At 36.2% G+C, this 17,894-nt stretch overlaps 1 protein-coding gene across 2 annotated transcripts in view; it reads left to right on the top strand.

Annotated features, from left to right (window-relative positions):
* DMD (dystrophin) overlaps positions 1-17,894 on the top strand; it is a 922,027-nt gene that overhangs the window by 499,532 nt on the left and 404,601 nt on the right. For both annotated transcript variants that reach the window (XM_050904429.1, XM_050904437.1), the window contains exons 41-42: positions 3,205-3,352; positions 5,316-5,465. In XM_050904429.1, the coding sequence (XP_050760386.1) occupies positions 3,205-3,352; positions 5,316-5,465 (298 nt within the window). The remainder of the gene's footprint in view (positions 1-3,204; positions 3,353-5,315; positions 5,466-17,894) is intronic.

Here is a 17,894-nt window from a genome sequence, read left to right as displayed (position 1 = left end):
ACTTCATAATACTTAATATACATTCTGCACTTGCTTTTCTGTATATATAATTTTTTTCAGCCCTAATCACTGCAAATCCATTTCCTGAAAACATATTAAGAATATTTATAATTCACAACCAATATTTCAAGAACTTAGGGTTTTTTTCTTATCTAAATGCATTGAATTGAGTCAGGAAATAAAATATTTACCACTTAATTGTAGATGGAGAGTTTTAAATATCCCATTCATTATTATCACTACTACATGCTTAAATAAATTCTACAAAAACATTAAACTTGAAGGTAAACAAAGAAATAATGCTTCATATTTTAGAAATTAACAGAGAACATCTTTAAACTGTGCTGTAAAGAAAAAACCTTGAAAGGGTGATGTACTTATTCATAAGTATTTGGAAGCATTAATGTATAATACTGCTTTATAAGGTTTTTCTTATCCAAAATACTAACTGCATATATTGTTGAAGTTGCTACTTGGGTTTTTTTAACTACAAAAGGAAGGATGGATTTAGGACAATAGTTGGAGACACTTTCAAAAAGTCTTTGATTCTTGTAAATTGAATGGAAACACTTCTCTTTTTCAAGAACACCTTTGTAGTGATGTCTGCTTGCCTGGCTTTTGCCATCCAGGAAAGAATGTGTCACATGCATGGTGGCTATCATATTTTTCAGGTCCCCTTAAGATGTGACATATTTAGTGCAGCCAGATTATGAGATGTAGCAGCTCGATAGTGAAGTCTGGTCAAGAGTGTTGCCTTTGGTACTTTACTCTGGTTTTTAATCTACTGTTTTGGAGAGGGGTCTGTAGAGCCTGTAGAGTGTTCATCTAGTATAGCAATTCTCATCTTGCAAGGTTGCCTTGTTAAGGAAATGCAATAAACACCAATAAGATGGAAGGCGGGTAAAGCACTAGCAAAAGTTTTGCTAGTTTGCAAGTTGTGTAAAATAATAGTTGAATTGTATGGTCCTGGTTTGGTTTTATAATAGTCAGCATTCTAACAGCATGACTCTCTTCCTCCTCAAAAAATCTTAATCTATAAAAATTCCTTGCTTATATCATGAAGTCAGATGATTCTTTTGCTGTGAAATTAAATTTAATTCACCTGATATGCTTATGTCCCTCTTCACTACTAGAATTTTCACTACTGACCAAACCAGTCTCCTCCCATTTTACACTGTAACCAGGATGATGTTGTTTAAAAGGAATTTTACAAATCTTACAGTTTTTCTTCCTTTGTTTTCCCTCTAACCAAATGCTTTTACTAAAACATTAAGGAAGCAGCTTTCTTTCCTTACAAATAAATGTTTCAAATGTGGAACACTTGAAGTCCCTTGAATACTTTTATTCTCTGGAAATTACAGTTGGGGAAAAAAAGTCATATAAAATTTTAATGACTTAAAGTTAGATTTCTTAATATAGGGTGAAATGTTTTTGAGATTTGGACGTACATAATTCTGTAAGATAGATACTGACTGTTGGAAATTTCTAGATTTCTGTTCTGCTTGAATAAAGGCTTTTAATCTATAGTTGCTATGCTGTTTGTCAGATTGTACATGTGTGCATGTGCATAGGCAAGTGTGTCAAGCGACAATTGTTCTCAGTATTTTTCGTTAGATGATGTAAAGCTGACACTTTTTATTGATTCTTTTTGCCTGAAGCTTATTCATATAGCTTTTCTAAAGAGACACCTTTGCTTAAGTCAGTCATCAGAAAACATAATTTCCTAAAAAAAGAAAAAAGAAATTTGTAAATAAAAGATGGCGTAGTTTAAAATAGATGTCATTCCACCTGACTTCTCAGACTGTTCTATGGGCACTGACCATCATGGCAAGTATGAGAGACCAGATGAAGTTAAAACCATTTTCATTCTGCTTTAATACATTTTTGCATTCAGAAATAATATGTTAAAAATACTGACCTTGATTCTCCACTGTAATGTTGAATTATATTCTTAAAATACTAATACAACCTCTTATTATGTGTAATAAATGATCTAACCTCTCAAACTCAGTTGGATCTTGGAAATAATGATAATAATTAAAAAAAAAAAGCTGTTTTTACATCTTTTGTTTTGATCCCAAGTAACCTTAATAAAATAACAGCAACAACAAAAACCTGTTATTATTTAATAGGTTATTAATTATTGTTTAATTTTATTAATAATTATTTAATCTTTCCATACAGGTAGGACTCAGTGTAACCTCAGTTTTGTGAATAAGTTTGGAGGATAAGTTACGAGTGATTTATATAAAACATAATTTTTCTCCTTCAGAAGAGATCCACCCATAATGTTAATCCCAAAGGGCTCACATTCTGCCAATGCTCTTCCCTGCTGCCCTTGAAATTTTTCTCATGCATCTCTTGATAACTTTGGAAGCTTAGGCACAAAAGTTCAGATCTCCATATATTTATACAGTCATGGTAGAAAGTAGTCTTATCTGACTTTAGACACCTGCAATGTTTATGTCTTAGTTGGTCATCTGGATTTCCTTTAATTAATAAAAGAAAAGGTTGTATGGCAGAATTAATCTCTTCCTATTGTAATCATCTAAGATGAATCCATATATCGCACCCTAGAAATGCCAGTTGGCATTCAATGAAGCGAATATGGCTGAGAAAATCAACAGCCGAGTTGTAGATGTAGATAGACATCTAAAGTTAGGTGAGATAAATCCTATCCTATTCCTTCTTACGGACCACAAACCTTATGTACTTTTTGTGGATCTTGACTGGAATGCTTTACACAAAGTATTGTGGCATGGTCACCAAAATATCTGTTTGTACAATATGTCCAAATGGGTTTAAGTGTCAATTTTACAGATTCAGTTTGGTAAAATTTGGTGCTAGAATTCTTAGTTTCTGACACTGGGCTTCCCTGCTGTTAGTTCACACAAAAATCTGGTCTGAATTATTAACAGTTCTACTTCTGGCGTGCTTGTTTGCTCCCTGCCATATGTAATCTGGAAGCTGAATTTAGTGACATTACAAATCATGACTTGAGTTTTTCTTTTAAAATACATTTAATGCTGTGTTAAAAGGGTGCTGGTCTGATAATTTTGATATGAAAAAATCTATGGCATACTTTTAAAAACAATTAATATAAATGATAAGAATTCTTTTCCCCTAGTCTTTCTTTTAGTATGGATAAGCACTCCAACATAAAAATAAATGTGTAGAAACATTAATTTTGTGTTTTTATTACAGGCTAGAGGAAGAAAAGAATATTTTATCAGAATTTCAAGAGCACTTGAACAAGTTGATTTTATGGTTAGAGGAAGCAGACAGCATTATTGGTATTCCCCTTGAACCAGGGAATGAAGACCAATTAAGAGACTGCCTTAGCAAAGTAAAGGTATCGTGAGTTTTATTCTTAATGTTTTCTTACTTCATCAATTCTACATTGAAGAAAATTAAATGCTATTTTCAGAGAAGGCTTCTGCCATCAAATACAGCATTCATTTAACTTTTTTAGATAAATCAGAACAGTGGAATTTCAAAACCCAGGTACAAATATATACTGATCATACTAAAATCAGAAAAGTAATGGAAAATGTACTGAAAGGAAAATTGTCACTAGGTAGTTAATCATTATCTTTTTCATCCTCATTTCTTAATTCAGAACTTGACTGTTTTATCTGTAAAACATTTCTCTATAGGTGTCTTGTTAATCTTTTATAACTTCTCACTTATGAAATGGTATTCAGAATTTCACAAGAGTATCTAGAATTGCATGCATAATTATAAATGTCAACTGGTTAAAGTATCACTGCAACATTTTCTAGATTAAATATCTAGGTGACTTTTTAAAAATGCTTTTAAAAAAACCCCAACAGAATATTAAATGTTTGTTTTTAAAGGCTGGAATATTTTAATGAAGATGTTAGAGCCTTTAGACCATGATACTGCTAATAAATATATCCAATAGAAGTTGCTCTGTTTAGTTTCTGAAATGTGTCCAATAGAATGACTATGTTTAATAACTTGCACCATAATAAATTAAACTGTAGTTGGAAAATGCATATTACTTATAGAATACCTGCCTAAAGGTTTCCTGTCTTCTCTTGAGGATAAGGACTAGTTATCTTTTATGCCAATCCAAGTTGAACAAATTCAGCAAGTGATGGAATAGAGCATTAAAGAATCTGAAGGAAACTCGTAAGAGTTTCGTCTATCCTTCTTTCAACAAAATCTGAAAAAAAATCTAAAAGGTTCTTTTGTAAAAATTTATCTTCAAGTTTCTTTTTAAATAAACAAAAATAGGTTAAATAGTACTGCATAGCATTTGAAGAAATGAAAACTTAAGCATGTGCTGAGTTTGTCCCTCTGACTGTTTAGCATACAATGTCAGTGAGTTGGACAGAGAATTTGTGAGGCTTTGTCTCCATGGTTGAGGATATCAGAACAAAGGCAAAGAAATATTTATAAGGGGTGTTAGATGCATCTTATAATTTGCAGACGTGATTACAGGTTTAATGTCTCGATTGTTTAGAACCATGAAGGCTCCCACTCCTCATTTATACACAAATATTTCCCAATTGTAGTATTCCCAAGGGATACATAATCCAAAATTAAAGGTGTTAGCATCTGTTATTTGTATCTTATTTTTACAGTCCACCTTGTTCTTTTGGAGCTACACAAGAGAATACATCCTAATACAGCAAACACTAATGCATTGGCTTGCAGTGTGGCTCATTTCATACCTACCTGATGATGTTACTAAAAAAGAAAAAAAGAACTTGAAGAACTTTGTCTTTTAGTTACATTATCCTTACTTGATATATCAAGTTACTTTGACAATGTAAGTTTGCAGTAACTGCATATATGATGGAGAAGTGGTACATTTAGATGATGCCTTGTGTCCTTTGGCTTTACTTGGTTTTTTTATGAACATAAATGAACATTCTTAATTATGAGGTTAGACTGGAGGGCTTTTCACCACGTACCATCTGGGTGACTGTGTTCAAAGCATGGAACATGTTAAAACCCTTCTCCAAAGTGCTTGCTCTTTACCATATTAAAAGATTATTAAAATTCATATACATGAGCTATTGAGTGTTCAGAAGTGGAATTTATCGTGTAACAGTGATTAGTATCCTGAGAAACCCTGTATTTTGGCTTTTAGGATTCTCTTTAGGCTTGATCCACTAATACAGTCTCTTTTGGGGGTTTTAGCCTTCTACATTCAGAAAGCAACAGTTATTTTGTCTTGAATTGAGTTTATTCCTTCAGCTGATACACAAATCGATAAAAGTGAAGATAAGAGAGCTGAAAATTCTACCACAGTTCATCTTAACTGCTGTATTTGTCTGTTCCAGTTTCGAGTTGAGGAGCTGCCGCCACACAAGGGAATACTGAAACGATTAAATGAAACCGGAGGAACAGCACTTGGAAGTGCATCACTGAACCCAGACAAAAAACATAAGCTTGAGAGTACACTGAAGGAGGCTAACCATCGCTTATTAAAGGTTAGACATATTAGTGATATAACTGTGGTATAAAATTTTAATCTGCAGCAAATATTTGCATTGTATATTTTCTGGTACATATTATTTTTCTCTGCATGAAGAGATATTTGTATGCATAACAAACCTGAGGAAGAAAAATGTGTACAATACACTGCTGTGAGAAACAATGACAACAAACCAAGACCATTAGCGCCTGAAGTGATGATGTTGCATCCAAATATACTCCCTAAATTACAGGTCTGCTGCTTAAGGGTGTAATGCAGAGCATCATTTTTGTAGCCTGGTTGTTTTGCGGGTACTGCAAATATTCCAGCTTTTGTGACTCAGATGTGTGAGAGGCAGTAGCAAATGGCTGATTGCCTTTATGGAAACATTTCCCAATTCTCCTCTCTCCTCCAGCCCCAAGGTGGAAGCTGCAACCACTGTTTCACATTCCACCATGCTTCTTCCAAAATTGAGCTTTGAGTTCTGGTTTCTGTGTAGCAAAGTACCACTCTTTTTGCTTTCTGGGATCTCCATACTCATGGAGAGAAGTAAGGGAGGATTTTGTTGTATTTTATTGTTGAAGTAGCATATTTTTGCGTTGAAATGGTAGAAAGCGTTGTCCAGAGGACCACCACCCAAAGTATGGATTAGCCTGGTCAGAAAAGGTCAATGTAGAATCAGCTGAAGAATTTCCGTTGAGACGGATGGCAAAATGAGAATCTGCGAAATTAACCTGTGGTATCTATTTGTTAAAGTTACCAGGATGCCAGGGGAAAAAAAAAAGAGCGATTTGTTGTGTTTAGCTCTGGGGAAAAAAAGGTGAGAAAATCTTTTTCTGAGTACCTTACTGAAAAGACAGGCTAGAGTTTCTGGTCAAGAATACTACTTCCTGAGTTTTTTTGTTACCATTTCTGTGAACACAGTTGACTTTCAAGCACAGACCGGGGAAACAAACAGGAACTTATTTGATGTGGGACTCTCATTAGTTTCTTCCTAACAGAAACAGTCTGGCAAGGTTCAGAATATTAGCTAATGGCTCAGGCAAAAGTGGATAATAAATATTGATCACATTCACAAACTCCAAGTTGGACACATAAATCATTATTTCGGTGCTTGGACAGAAGTATATCTTTCTCTACAAATGGGTTTCTGAAATCAATGTATATAGAAGAATTCAGAACACTTCAAGATCAAAATAGTGTTATTTACTAGCTGAAGTAAGCATATACATAGCTGAATTTAAGCACCACGATTTGAATATCTGAGCTGTAGTATTAAAAAGGCAACATTAGTTTTCAGGAAAAAAAATATTTTTACTTTTAGTAAAATTACACAAATACATTTTAATGACATCTGTAATTTGTCTCTGAATGTAAGCTTTTACAGATTAGTCATATACCTAAAAACTTTGCATTTTCACTTTCTGCTTCCTGATGCAGAAGTGTTCCAGGTTACTTATCACAGTCACAGCAACTATGAATGCTATTGAAAGTAGTTAGGTCTGGATGAAATATGGGGGACAAAGCTACTGTTTAGTGAATCATTCTCTTTACAAGTTTATGTCTCCTAGAGCTAAGTAATGTTTATGGCAAGATATTAGGCCTAGAATTTGCCACTTGAAAAGTTCCATTTACTCCTAAAAGAGACTAAAACCAGAAAATTGAACTTCCACTTGAGATCATTACTTAAGAACATTATTTTGATTTCAGTTATCTACCTATGGAGATGTATAAAACAGAGAAGCTCTCACTGGCCCTTGGTAGTGGAATCTAAAGAATCTAAAAAATGCAGTATATGTTTTTTTAATGAACAGAAACTGAGTTTGAAAAATTACAAGACTCAAATCCATACATGTTCTCTGGAGGTGTTCTCTTTCTCTGAAGGTTTTCTATCTCCCATATGATCTTGACAGATGTTTAAAAAAAAAAAAGCATTAGAAGCTCATTTTGGGTTTCTGTCATTGGATTTTTCCAATGAAACTGAAGGGAAAAATACTTTTTTTTTTGTTTACATATTTTTTCTTTTACTCACAATTTGTGTAGGAAGCCTCATTTAATTTTTTCACTTTCTCCTCTGAAACTCTAGGGTCTGTAGTAAAATTAGAAATCATGGAAAGAAAGTCTGCAGGCCTGACAGAGGGACATACGTTGTCTTCCTTCAGTTATAGATCTGTAAGCACTGAAAAAACCCGCACAGATTTCTACTGTGAGCCAAAGCTCACAGCTCTGGCACTTTTATATCAGGCAAACTTCTGTAGGTCACCTGAGGATGGTTCTGTAGTCAGTTGTTTTGATGAGGATATATTTTTTGTGTTCCTCAAAGCACAGTGGACAAACATCATCACACAGAGATTTCTCTGGGGCTTTTCTGTCTCTCCATCCCCTTCTAAGAGTGTATCTTATACTTTAATCCTTTGTTTCTAACTGTTTGTTTTGTTTTCTGGCATCTCTGCTAGAAATGGACATGTAACAATCTACTATGTCTGATTATCTCATATTGCAGAGTGGTATTATTTTCAGAATATGAAACATACATGACAGTTACATAAATAATGTAAGGTAGGCCCTTATCTGGTGTACACTGGAGTAATTCTGTTTACTTCAGAGAAGCTGTGACAATTTACACCAGCTGAGAATGTAGCCAAATATCTCCTAAGGTTATGACAAATTTTTGTTTTGCCTTGATCTGCCAAGCAGGGGAATGAGGGACAACACCTGCAAGTCTTAACCTTCAAGGTGACATATTTGAAATAAGTCATGTTCAAACCTTCTTTAAAGTCACAGAAACTGTTGCCCTACAGCAATGGAAATAAGCCGAGAAAACAAATTGAGTATGAAAGAAATTGCAGTCACATAAAAGAAGCTTTTTTACTTTTGCTTCAGTATTGTCTTTGCTTTTAGGTGTTTATATCACGTGCTGATGACCTTGAGAATAGATATATGAAGAGTTTTTCTTCCTTTGGATAGTAATAATTTTAAAATGACATTTCTTTAGACAACTTTATTGAATAGTGATTCTAACAGGCTGCTGCCTCAGACATAGTTTAAGCAGAGAATGAAGATTAAAGCCCACATTTGAAAGCATGACTTTTAAATTCTAGCCTGGTTTTACTTATTATACCCTCTCTAAAACCAGTATTTCTTGTAAAAATGAAAATAACTCTATTTTGTGAAGTCTTAATAGCATGAAAAATGAAGTGGTTTATAACCGTTTTTATGCCTTCACATCAAGAATTTTTTGTTTATTTTCAAAGCTCAAAGTATCTTCTGCTGTGATAGCCAAGTAAGCTAACCACCTAGTGCTTCAAAGCATACAAAAGGGCTACTAGGCACTGGAGTTTGTGATGAATTCAGTTCTTGTCATATACCACCTGCCAGGGCATATAACAGATCTGTAATGGGTTTCTTACCTTTTACTGTGCAGTAAATGGATTGATAGATTAGGTCTGAGACCAGTGAACCATGGAATCAGAGGTTTGCTGGAAGGAGTTTATTACTGTTTAATATTATTCTTGGTCTGATGTCAGCCAAGAGGGATGAGCTAGATTATCTGAAAGTAAGCTGGATGCCAAAATCAGCATTCTCCTCATTTATCCACTTTAGTCTTCACAACGTCTACTGTATGTATTATGAAGGTTATTATAAGTGCCTGATGGAGACATTTTGTTTTGCTGCCTTTTAATTTGTCTGCTAGTATTAGAACTAATTACTAGACGCTGAAGAGACTATTTCACTGTTTACTGCCACAGCAAATCAATTTGTTGTGCTATATGGACAAAAAAAAAAAATTGGAGTGACATGGCTATAATTTGTGAACATTTTCTGTACCACCAGGAAAAGTATAGGTCATCTTGGCTTGGTTGATCAAGTGTAGAGAAAAACAGATGGGCCCAGAAAGTGCAGAAAGACAAAGTCATAACAAGGTTATAGTTCATGTATTGTAACTTGCCTTGAGTAGTAAGTATTCATGGACATCAAATTTCCAGCATGTCAATGCAACTTAGTTTGAGTTCACAGTTGAAACTACTACAATTGCTACTATTGTTATTTGTGGGATGGAGGGGAAAAGATCTTGGAAAATGAATGCTACAGTTTGAGTTCTGTGCTTTTCGATTTGAAATTAGAATAGTATATCCAGCATTTTGGGGATCAAAAGGTTGATCTTTTCCTGAATTTGCTTTCAATTAATACATGATCTGATTCCCTTAAATGCAATAAAGTGTTATGCTATGCTAAATTACCTATGACAGTTTGTCATAGATTGCTGATTAGGTGTAGTCCACATTCATGTTATCATCAGCCTTACTGACAAATGGCCTCACATATAGCAAAAGGAAGTTTGATGTATATGTTTGAAGTATGTGTGGATTGGACGAACACGAGAATGTCACAAGCTCTAAGAAACAAGTATACACAGGTTTCATTCCTTTTTATTTGAGCGTTGCTAGCAGCTACCACTAATTAAGATTTAAAAAGGCAAATTTACTAGCAGTGTGAAGATAAATTGCCGTTTCCCAGCCATGCTAAGCATACAGGAATGAAGACATCATAACACAACACAGAATTAAAACAATGCTGATGACCCTTCTTTTAAAAATTTATTTTAGGCCAAACTATATTAAAGTTTATATGCCTTTAGCTTTCCAGTGCTGTTGAGTAATGTTTGAAACTAATTATTTTTCTGGAGATTTTGTTAGTCTAAAGCTTAATTTGAAGATCAGCTGTTTGATGTTGACCATTATTTTCAGTCTAACTAGAAAATAATGTGGATATGTAGATTATAAACAAGGATGTACCAAAACAGTCCTATCAGTAATAGGATAGTATATGATATATGTATAATATATCTATATTTCTATACTTTCTAGTGGGTCTTTTTTGTCACTAGTTGTTAACTATGTAATGGGGAGGGTTGTTTAACTAAACGATAACCTTACTAAATAACAGAACTGTGAAATTTCCATCAGTAACTCATGAAGGACAGACCTGAATGGGGTTACACTCAGTCTTCCCATTTGGTATTTGTGTCTTATTTTCTGCTCCTTATTGTTGGGCATCCTGGGCCATCCACCACACTGCAAAGCCGACTAAAGACTCCTGCTGCCCAGGTACACTTGAGGAGATGCTTCCTGTTCCAGTCTACTGGGGAACAGAAACTTATTCTCAACAATTGCCTGCCTTAGTAATGTTTCTGTCTGGGAGAACATAAATTTTATTTGCCAATGAATCTTTGAATTTCTGAGAGGACAATGAAAAGATCTTTGGGTTCCAAGTCAGTAATATTGCCCACGTTATGGTAGAAGAGCTTCTGCTCCTAAGCACAGGATGATGTGAGATTTTAAAACTCTACCTTTGCTGTGCATGGGGATCTATAAGGTTTTGATGTGTCCCTTTTTCCAGTTTGTTATTCAAACAGAAAAAACACTCAAGTCCTTACACCAATAAAGAAGTTGAATATTCACAGGGAGTGAATAGGGGAGAATTAAGGAAGCCATTCTGAAGGGGACTAAATATTTTTATTTTGCTTGCTGGTCTGTAGAACCCTTCCCTTTTTCTGAAGCTGAAGAGGTAGGAAATACCTATATATTCAAAAGCATGATTTGTTTCATATGTGGTGTGGAACGTTAAATAGATGTAATGGGTTGACCCTGGCTGCATGCCAGGTGCCCACCAAAGCTGCTCTATCACTCCCCCTCCTCAGCTGGACAAGGGGAGAAAAAATAAAATGAAAGGCTCGTGGGTCGAGATAAGGACAGGGAGATCACTCAGCAATTACAGTCACGGGCAAACCAGACTTGACTCAGGGAAATTAATTTAATTTATTACCAATCAAATCAGAGTAGGAAAATGAGAAATAAAACCAAATCTTAAAACACCTTCCCCCACCCCTCCCTTCTTCCCAGGCTTAACTTCACTCCTGATTTTCTTTACTTCCTCCTCCCCACCAGCGCAGAGGGACAGGGAACGGGGGTTGCGGTCACTTCATTACAGGTTGTCTCTGCTGCTCCTTCCTCCTCAGGGGGAGGAGGACTCACACTCTTCCCCTGCTCCAGCATGGGGTCCCTCCCATGGGAGACAGTACTCCACGATCTTCTCCAACATAAGTCCTTCCCATGGGCTACAGTTCTTCACGAACTGCTCCATCATGGGTCCCTTCCACAGGGTGCAGCCCTTCAGGGACAGACTGCTCCAGCGTGGGTCCCCCGTGGGGTCACAAGTCCTGCCAGCAAACCTGCTTCAGCGTGGGCTCCTCTCTCCACGGGGCCATGGGTCCGCAGGTCCTGCCAGGAGCCTGCTCCAGCGTGGGCTTCCCATGGGGTCACAGCGTCCTTCGGGCATCCGTCTGCTCCGGTGTGGGGTCCTCCACGGGCTGCGGGTGGCTATCTGCTCCACTGTGGACGTCCATGGGCTGCAGGGGGACAGCCTGCCTCACCATGGTCTTCACCATGGGCTGCAGGGGAATCTCTCTCTGCTCTGGTGCCTGGAGCACCTCCTCCCCCTCCTTCTTCACTGACCTTGGTGTCTGCGGAGTTGTTCCTCTCACATCTTCTCACTCCTCTCTCTCTGGCTGCAACTGCAACTCTCCTGTAACTTTTTTTCCCTTTCTTAAATATGTTATCCCAGAGGCACTACCACCGTTGCTGATTGGCTCGGCCTTGGCCAGCAGCGGGTTTGTCTTGGAGCCGGCTGGCATTGGCTCTATCGGACACAGGGGAAGCTTCTAGCAGCTTCTCACAGAAGCCACCCCTGTAGCCCCCCGCTACCAAAACCTTGCCACATAAACCCAATACACAGAGGCCTGACAAGAGCACACTAAAGCTTCAGTCTGGCCCCAAGCCTAGACTTCCCTCCCACGGAAATGAAGGGGACAGCTTGTGCACACTTATGTCTTATCACAGTGTGGGGCCAGGATGTGGTCAGGGTATGCACTCACGTCTGGGCATTCAGAACCACCTCTGCATCCAGCAGGTTAGATGTAGCCTGAAACATTTTCTGGAGAAGCCTTTTTCCCTGAAGCCCAAAAAGCCATCCTTTCAACTTTGGCAGCCAAGCTTGCATAATATGAAGATAACCAGCCCCCTTCTCTGCTCCCCCACAGGCATGTGCTTTGCAGAGATTATTGCATTGGTCTATTTTTAATTTATTGACATACAAACTCCAATATGTATTTTCCTCATTTATGAGCACAAAAGTAAAAATTGAACAAAAAGTTATGTGTCCCCCCAATAAAGCTCTATGAATAAACAGATGCAGTAGCACAGCATCAGAAAAAGGAAGTTTTTAGTGCTGTAAATCCCTGATCGGTGGTATATTTGGGTATAATACTTTACAGAGACCATTTTGATCTTGTCACTTCCCACAGACTGGAAATGCCAGGGAAGTTGCTTAATTTTCCAGCTGCTCTGTTTTCCTATGCACAACTCCCCATCCCATAGGAATATTGTAAAATTAAATTACTTAGTGATACTAAAGCATTCTGAAGGTTTAAAACATTGTAAAAGTGGTTAGTAATGCTGTTTTACGTTATTTCAGGAGTCCCGCAGAGAAATGTATGATTGCTCTCTTTTTAGTAATGACACCACCGATTTTCTTTGTCTTGTTAAGTATTAATAAATACTCTTCTCCTACAGTATATTTTTTGCTCTCATTTGAAAGGATTAGTCATTCTGAAGTCCCTTCAAGGAAAAAGTTACGATATTCAAAATTTTTTTTCAGCAATCAGGCAATAATTACACAATATCAAGGGCTCTTGTGGCATACTACTGAATATTTGTTCTTCTTTTCCTTTGAGACAGGTTTTTGAGTATATTTAGAACAGGTAGGATTCTTTCTTCTTTATACATGTTAGATTCTAGCTTTATTTGTTTTATCTTAGTTTTGGTTTTCCAGGTGTGTTTTAGGCTTAACAATAAATGACAGCAAACGTAATATATTTAATGAAAGTAAATACAGATAAGTTGGAAATTCATCATGGTATTATTTGTGGATTTCAGGCCACGTTACTCATCAACATGGAAAAAATTACAGGAAAGGAACTGCTTACAAGAAAATTGTGCAGATTTCCTAATGAGTTTCTTGCAGCATATATAAAAATAATGTATCTTGGTTGTCTGTTGACTGTCTTTCCTTCTCCTCCTCCTTTGACTTTTCCTCCTCATAGTCACCCCAACAGCAACCTCTGTGACCCCAGTTATTCCTTACTTACTGTGTTAGTTCTTACTGTGACTTTCTCAGAAGGTAAGAGGACAATTTGTATGACTGCTCTGTCTTTGTAATCTCCCCCACTTCACATGAAAGAGGGGCAACAGATTCTGGAAGGGTTTTGCAAAAAGAGGAGGAAGTGAGAGACTTGCAATACTTGACAAGACTAAATTTGTGTTTGGTGGGATGAAGTGGAAAGGAATTGTTCTCTTATCTTTTGAAGTTTCCACAATGTGTGTTGCTAATAAGATCTTTCTGAATAATGCTCTATGTGCTACAGCATTTATCAAGTTAAATCCCAATGTACTTAAACAGCAGTTCTCCATCTAAAACAATAGTGAGGAGCACATGGCTTCATTTTCTTAAAAGTAAACCCACAAAACATCTATGAATATCAGTTGGGATGTTTGTGGTGGTGTGATATTTCTAATTAGGGGTAGTAAAAGCTAACCATCTTGTACAAATCTTATGCTTCTAGATAAGAAAATTTGTAACAGTCCTATTTACCATACTCTTTTTTTTCTCTGATACAAGCTCTGAGTGGATATCTATTTCCGCTTTCATAACAACATCTCACCACAAATGTCTAAATTATTTTGGGTAATCAACATTAAACAGATTTCTACTTTTGAAAAATACATCATTTGTTTATTTCATAGAAGACTCTCCTGAATGTTATTACTCTAAATATGAAATTTAAATATCCATTTCCAAATTTGTCTTTCAAATCAGAAATCCTAATACATTTTACTCATTTTATCAAAAGGCAAAAAGCTGGCTTAGCTTCCTCAGAAGAGATAATAACCACTATAGAGTTATGAATAAATATCATGCTAGTAGTCATGAGAATTCCTGATGCATTATTATTATTATTATTTTTTAAAGGCTATTAAAAGTTAAAGGAGTTAATGAACAGTTTTATTTCTACCCATACATTGACATTAGTCACGGGCATGTAGAAAGAGTAAGATAAATGTGTGTGTTTTCCCACTTTATAAAGTTGTTTCTTTTCTCTGATTGTTTTGTAGCATTGAAGTCTCACAGCATTTAAGTTAGAGGTTGGCTATGATATTGGAAAATTCATTTTCTACTATGATGTCAAATGAATTGGAATTTCTTTTCAGGCAATTACATGTTGGGATTTAGCCCTGAAAGGTCCAACATGCTATTGCTCTTAGTCTTGTTCTTCTATTGCAACGCTTTCTAAACAAAAACTATCAAGTATATCAGACAATTACGGTATCTGGCTCTTTCAAAAGTTATGGTGAAAGGGAATATCTTAAGTATTGTGGTTAAAATAAGCTCATGGCTACTGGACCTGGAAGCCTGACTAGGATGTTAGATACCTCTTTTTCTCTCCCAAAAAGTTAAACTGTTGTTATGTCACTCATCACTGCTGTAGCATCTAACTCGATTTTCCTTCATTAATTACCACCTCAGAACACCAGAAAATTGTATGGGGATTGCTTTTGTAAATATGCATGAATGGGATCTATAATGGATTCTCAAACTTTTTTTTTACTTCTGATCTCAGTGGAGATTGAGGTCAGGTCACGTAGGTCAGTGCTAATTCACCTCACTCCTTAAAACTCATCAGTATGATGTTAGACACCATCCCCGTTTGAGAAGTATGTCCTGTTGAGCCAGGAGACTGTTGAAGCTGAGCAGATCTCCTCAGCTATTTCCCTCAGGACCCCTTAGCATTTGCTCTAGCCTATAATCTTTTTCTGGCGTTCTTTTTGAATTAATATGTCTATTCATAATCTAAGTGGTAAGACTTTTCTATGGCCACTCCCAACTAATATCTACAATAAAGGTAACGTAGTTAATTTATAGCAAATTCAAAGGTATTTTGTACCTGCTTAAAAAGTGAGGATGAACTAGATTGAGTTGATGACATCACAAATCATTTAATAATAATCCACAGGATACACAGGAAGAAAAAATTTCTATTTATTTTTATATTAATCATAAAGACTTCAGATGTGTGTTCATGAGACCACATTGCTGCTCTGTTCACTACACACCAAACTTTAAGCAAAGAATTAAAAATGTTTATGAAATACAATCATGCGGGGGTAAAATTCTGTACTAGCCAATGAGACCATAAAATCATGATTAAATATATGTATGTATGTATATATACAATATATATCATACTATCTTACTGACCATCTTAAAATTCCTTTTTATTCTTGTTTGCCATATGAATCTGGAATATATTCATCATATGTTTAAGAAGTTATGCCAAGTACTTTGAATATAAAAAGTACTAATTGTCAAGACATTTGTGCTGATGGCTACATTGAAGTAATATTGATCTAGCTGAATTACCAGATTTCAAATAAGGCACTTCAGGCAAATCCTTACACATTTTTCTACACTGCAACAATTCTGTATTTGAGAGAGATTTCACACACAATGAACAACGGTTCACATAATGTCTCACACCAATGAATGACAATGGTTTGGGCTTTTTTAACTTCGGTTCCAAGACAGACACTGCCGTTGTTTGTCAGGTGTTTCATGCATTTCTATTAAGGAACGCTGTAGGGACCTAAAAATCAATGTTTTACTATTTGTTGTTCACAAGATAAAGTTTATACTTTAATGATATAGGCCTGTCTGTATTGCAACATGCCTATATAATTAAAATTCCCACAAACAGAATAGTCTGAGATAACCTTAAAGTTAAACCTCCCCTTCCCTTTTCCCTTCCTCATGCCTTGCCTTTTTTTGGCCACTTTTCTCAGAGTTTCATCATTACCCAGAGAATGGCCTGTTGTTATGATACTGAACTTAATTGTACATTGAGCACTGTTAACTAAGGTAACTCCCACATTCTCAACTTTTCTGTTAACTGCATGTTTCTTACAAATGAAAAGTTGTCATCTCCCTCAAAGTGCTAAACCAGGTAATTCTTGAAAGAATTCAAAAAGAAAAGCAAGTTCATTGTTAGTTGTTTTCTGTCAGACATGTCAGCTCAGTACTTGGCAGTCAAGATCACTCACTAGAACTGGAATACCAACATTATTTTTCTTTAATAATTTTTAACAGAATAAATTCTTTGTTGCTAGGAAATGGTATAAATATTCAGCTGTAGATAAAATTTCAACCCATTGTAATTTATCTACCCTGTGCAAAGATAATGCAAAAAAATCCCTGTTTATTTACTGTGGAAATAGTACAGTTTATCTATACATTCCTTATCTAACTTACTGCTCTATGTAGCTTGTAGCCAGAAATTGCTGTTTGATACTGATTTTATTGCTGTGTTAAAATCTTAGATCCAATTATATCCATTTCCTCTACCAAACAAAATGTTAAGGGTTTTTTTTTTCATTCTTATAGAGAACACCTTGAGCAAAACCAATAACGAATCTAAGTTTATAGCTTGCATTTTAAGGTACTACATGTTATATAAATATTTGTCATTTGTTTCATTGCGATGTGTTTTGGCTTTGCTTTGTTTGTCAGGCATTCTGGCAGATGACAGTTTTTAGAAGCTCCACAGCAGTTTCGTGAATGCTTCTGGGAAGCTTCTCTCGGATGTAGGCAACAGCATGGAAGAAAGTAGCGATATGTTTAGTTTAGCTATTGACTGGTTGCCACTGTGAGCTGATTACACATGGAAGTTGAGCTTTCGGTACTGGGCATGGTTTTGAAAGTAAAGCAATTGGATAATGTGTGATCTTAGGAAAAGGAAAAGGAGGGCTGCGGAAAAGGATGGTGAGACAAAGCAACAGGCAGGAAGAACTCTGTCACGTGGAAAGACCAAAAGTGGAGACAGGACTACTATGGTTTGCCAAACCATGAGAAGAGATTGCTCTTAACTACATCAGGGTTTATTATACCCTGTAAAGTAATGTTGTGCTTCCCTGGGACACCACAACAGCACATCCAGCTCTGTGCTGAATAGCACTATGGCCTGCCATTTTCTCTTCTTCTCTCAACATATATGTCAGGCTCTGCTTTCCATGGGAAAAAAGCTTAGACTGACTATTCAGGCAGGCTACCAGTACTGTGGGGTGCATGCTGGAGTTTGCTTGCCTCATGGACTGTTTGTAACCCAAGGGATAGTCATGGCATTATCTGCTGTAAACCAGGGAAAGAACAATTAGGGCATTGTACTTTTATTTAGAAATCATTTTCCTGTCAGAATATCCTTCATTAAGAGTCATTGAAGGAATCATACTGCAAACTCTTTGTGGCTGCTTTTGGATTTCTGGAACTGAGTAAGAAA

This window comes from Gymnogyps californianus, chromosome 1 (genome assembly GCF_018139145.2).
Source record: "Gymnogyps californianus isolate 813 chromosome 1, ASM1813914v2, whole genome shotgun sequence".
In the NCBI taxonomy this organism is placed as follows: Eukaryota; Metazoa; Chordata; class Aves; order Accipitriformes; family Cathartidae; genus Gymnogyps; species Gymnogyps californianus.
Note: the sequence above shows the minus strand (reverse complement) of the source record. Positions and strands in the feature narration are given on the sequence as shown.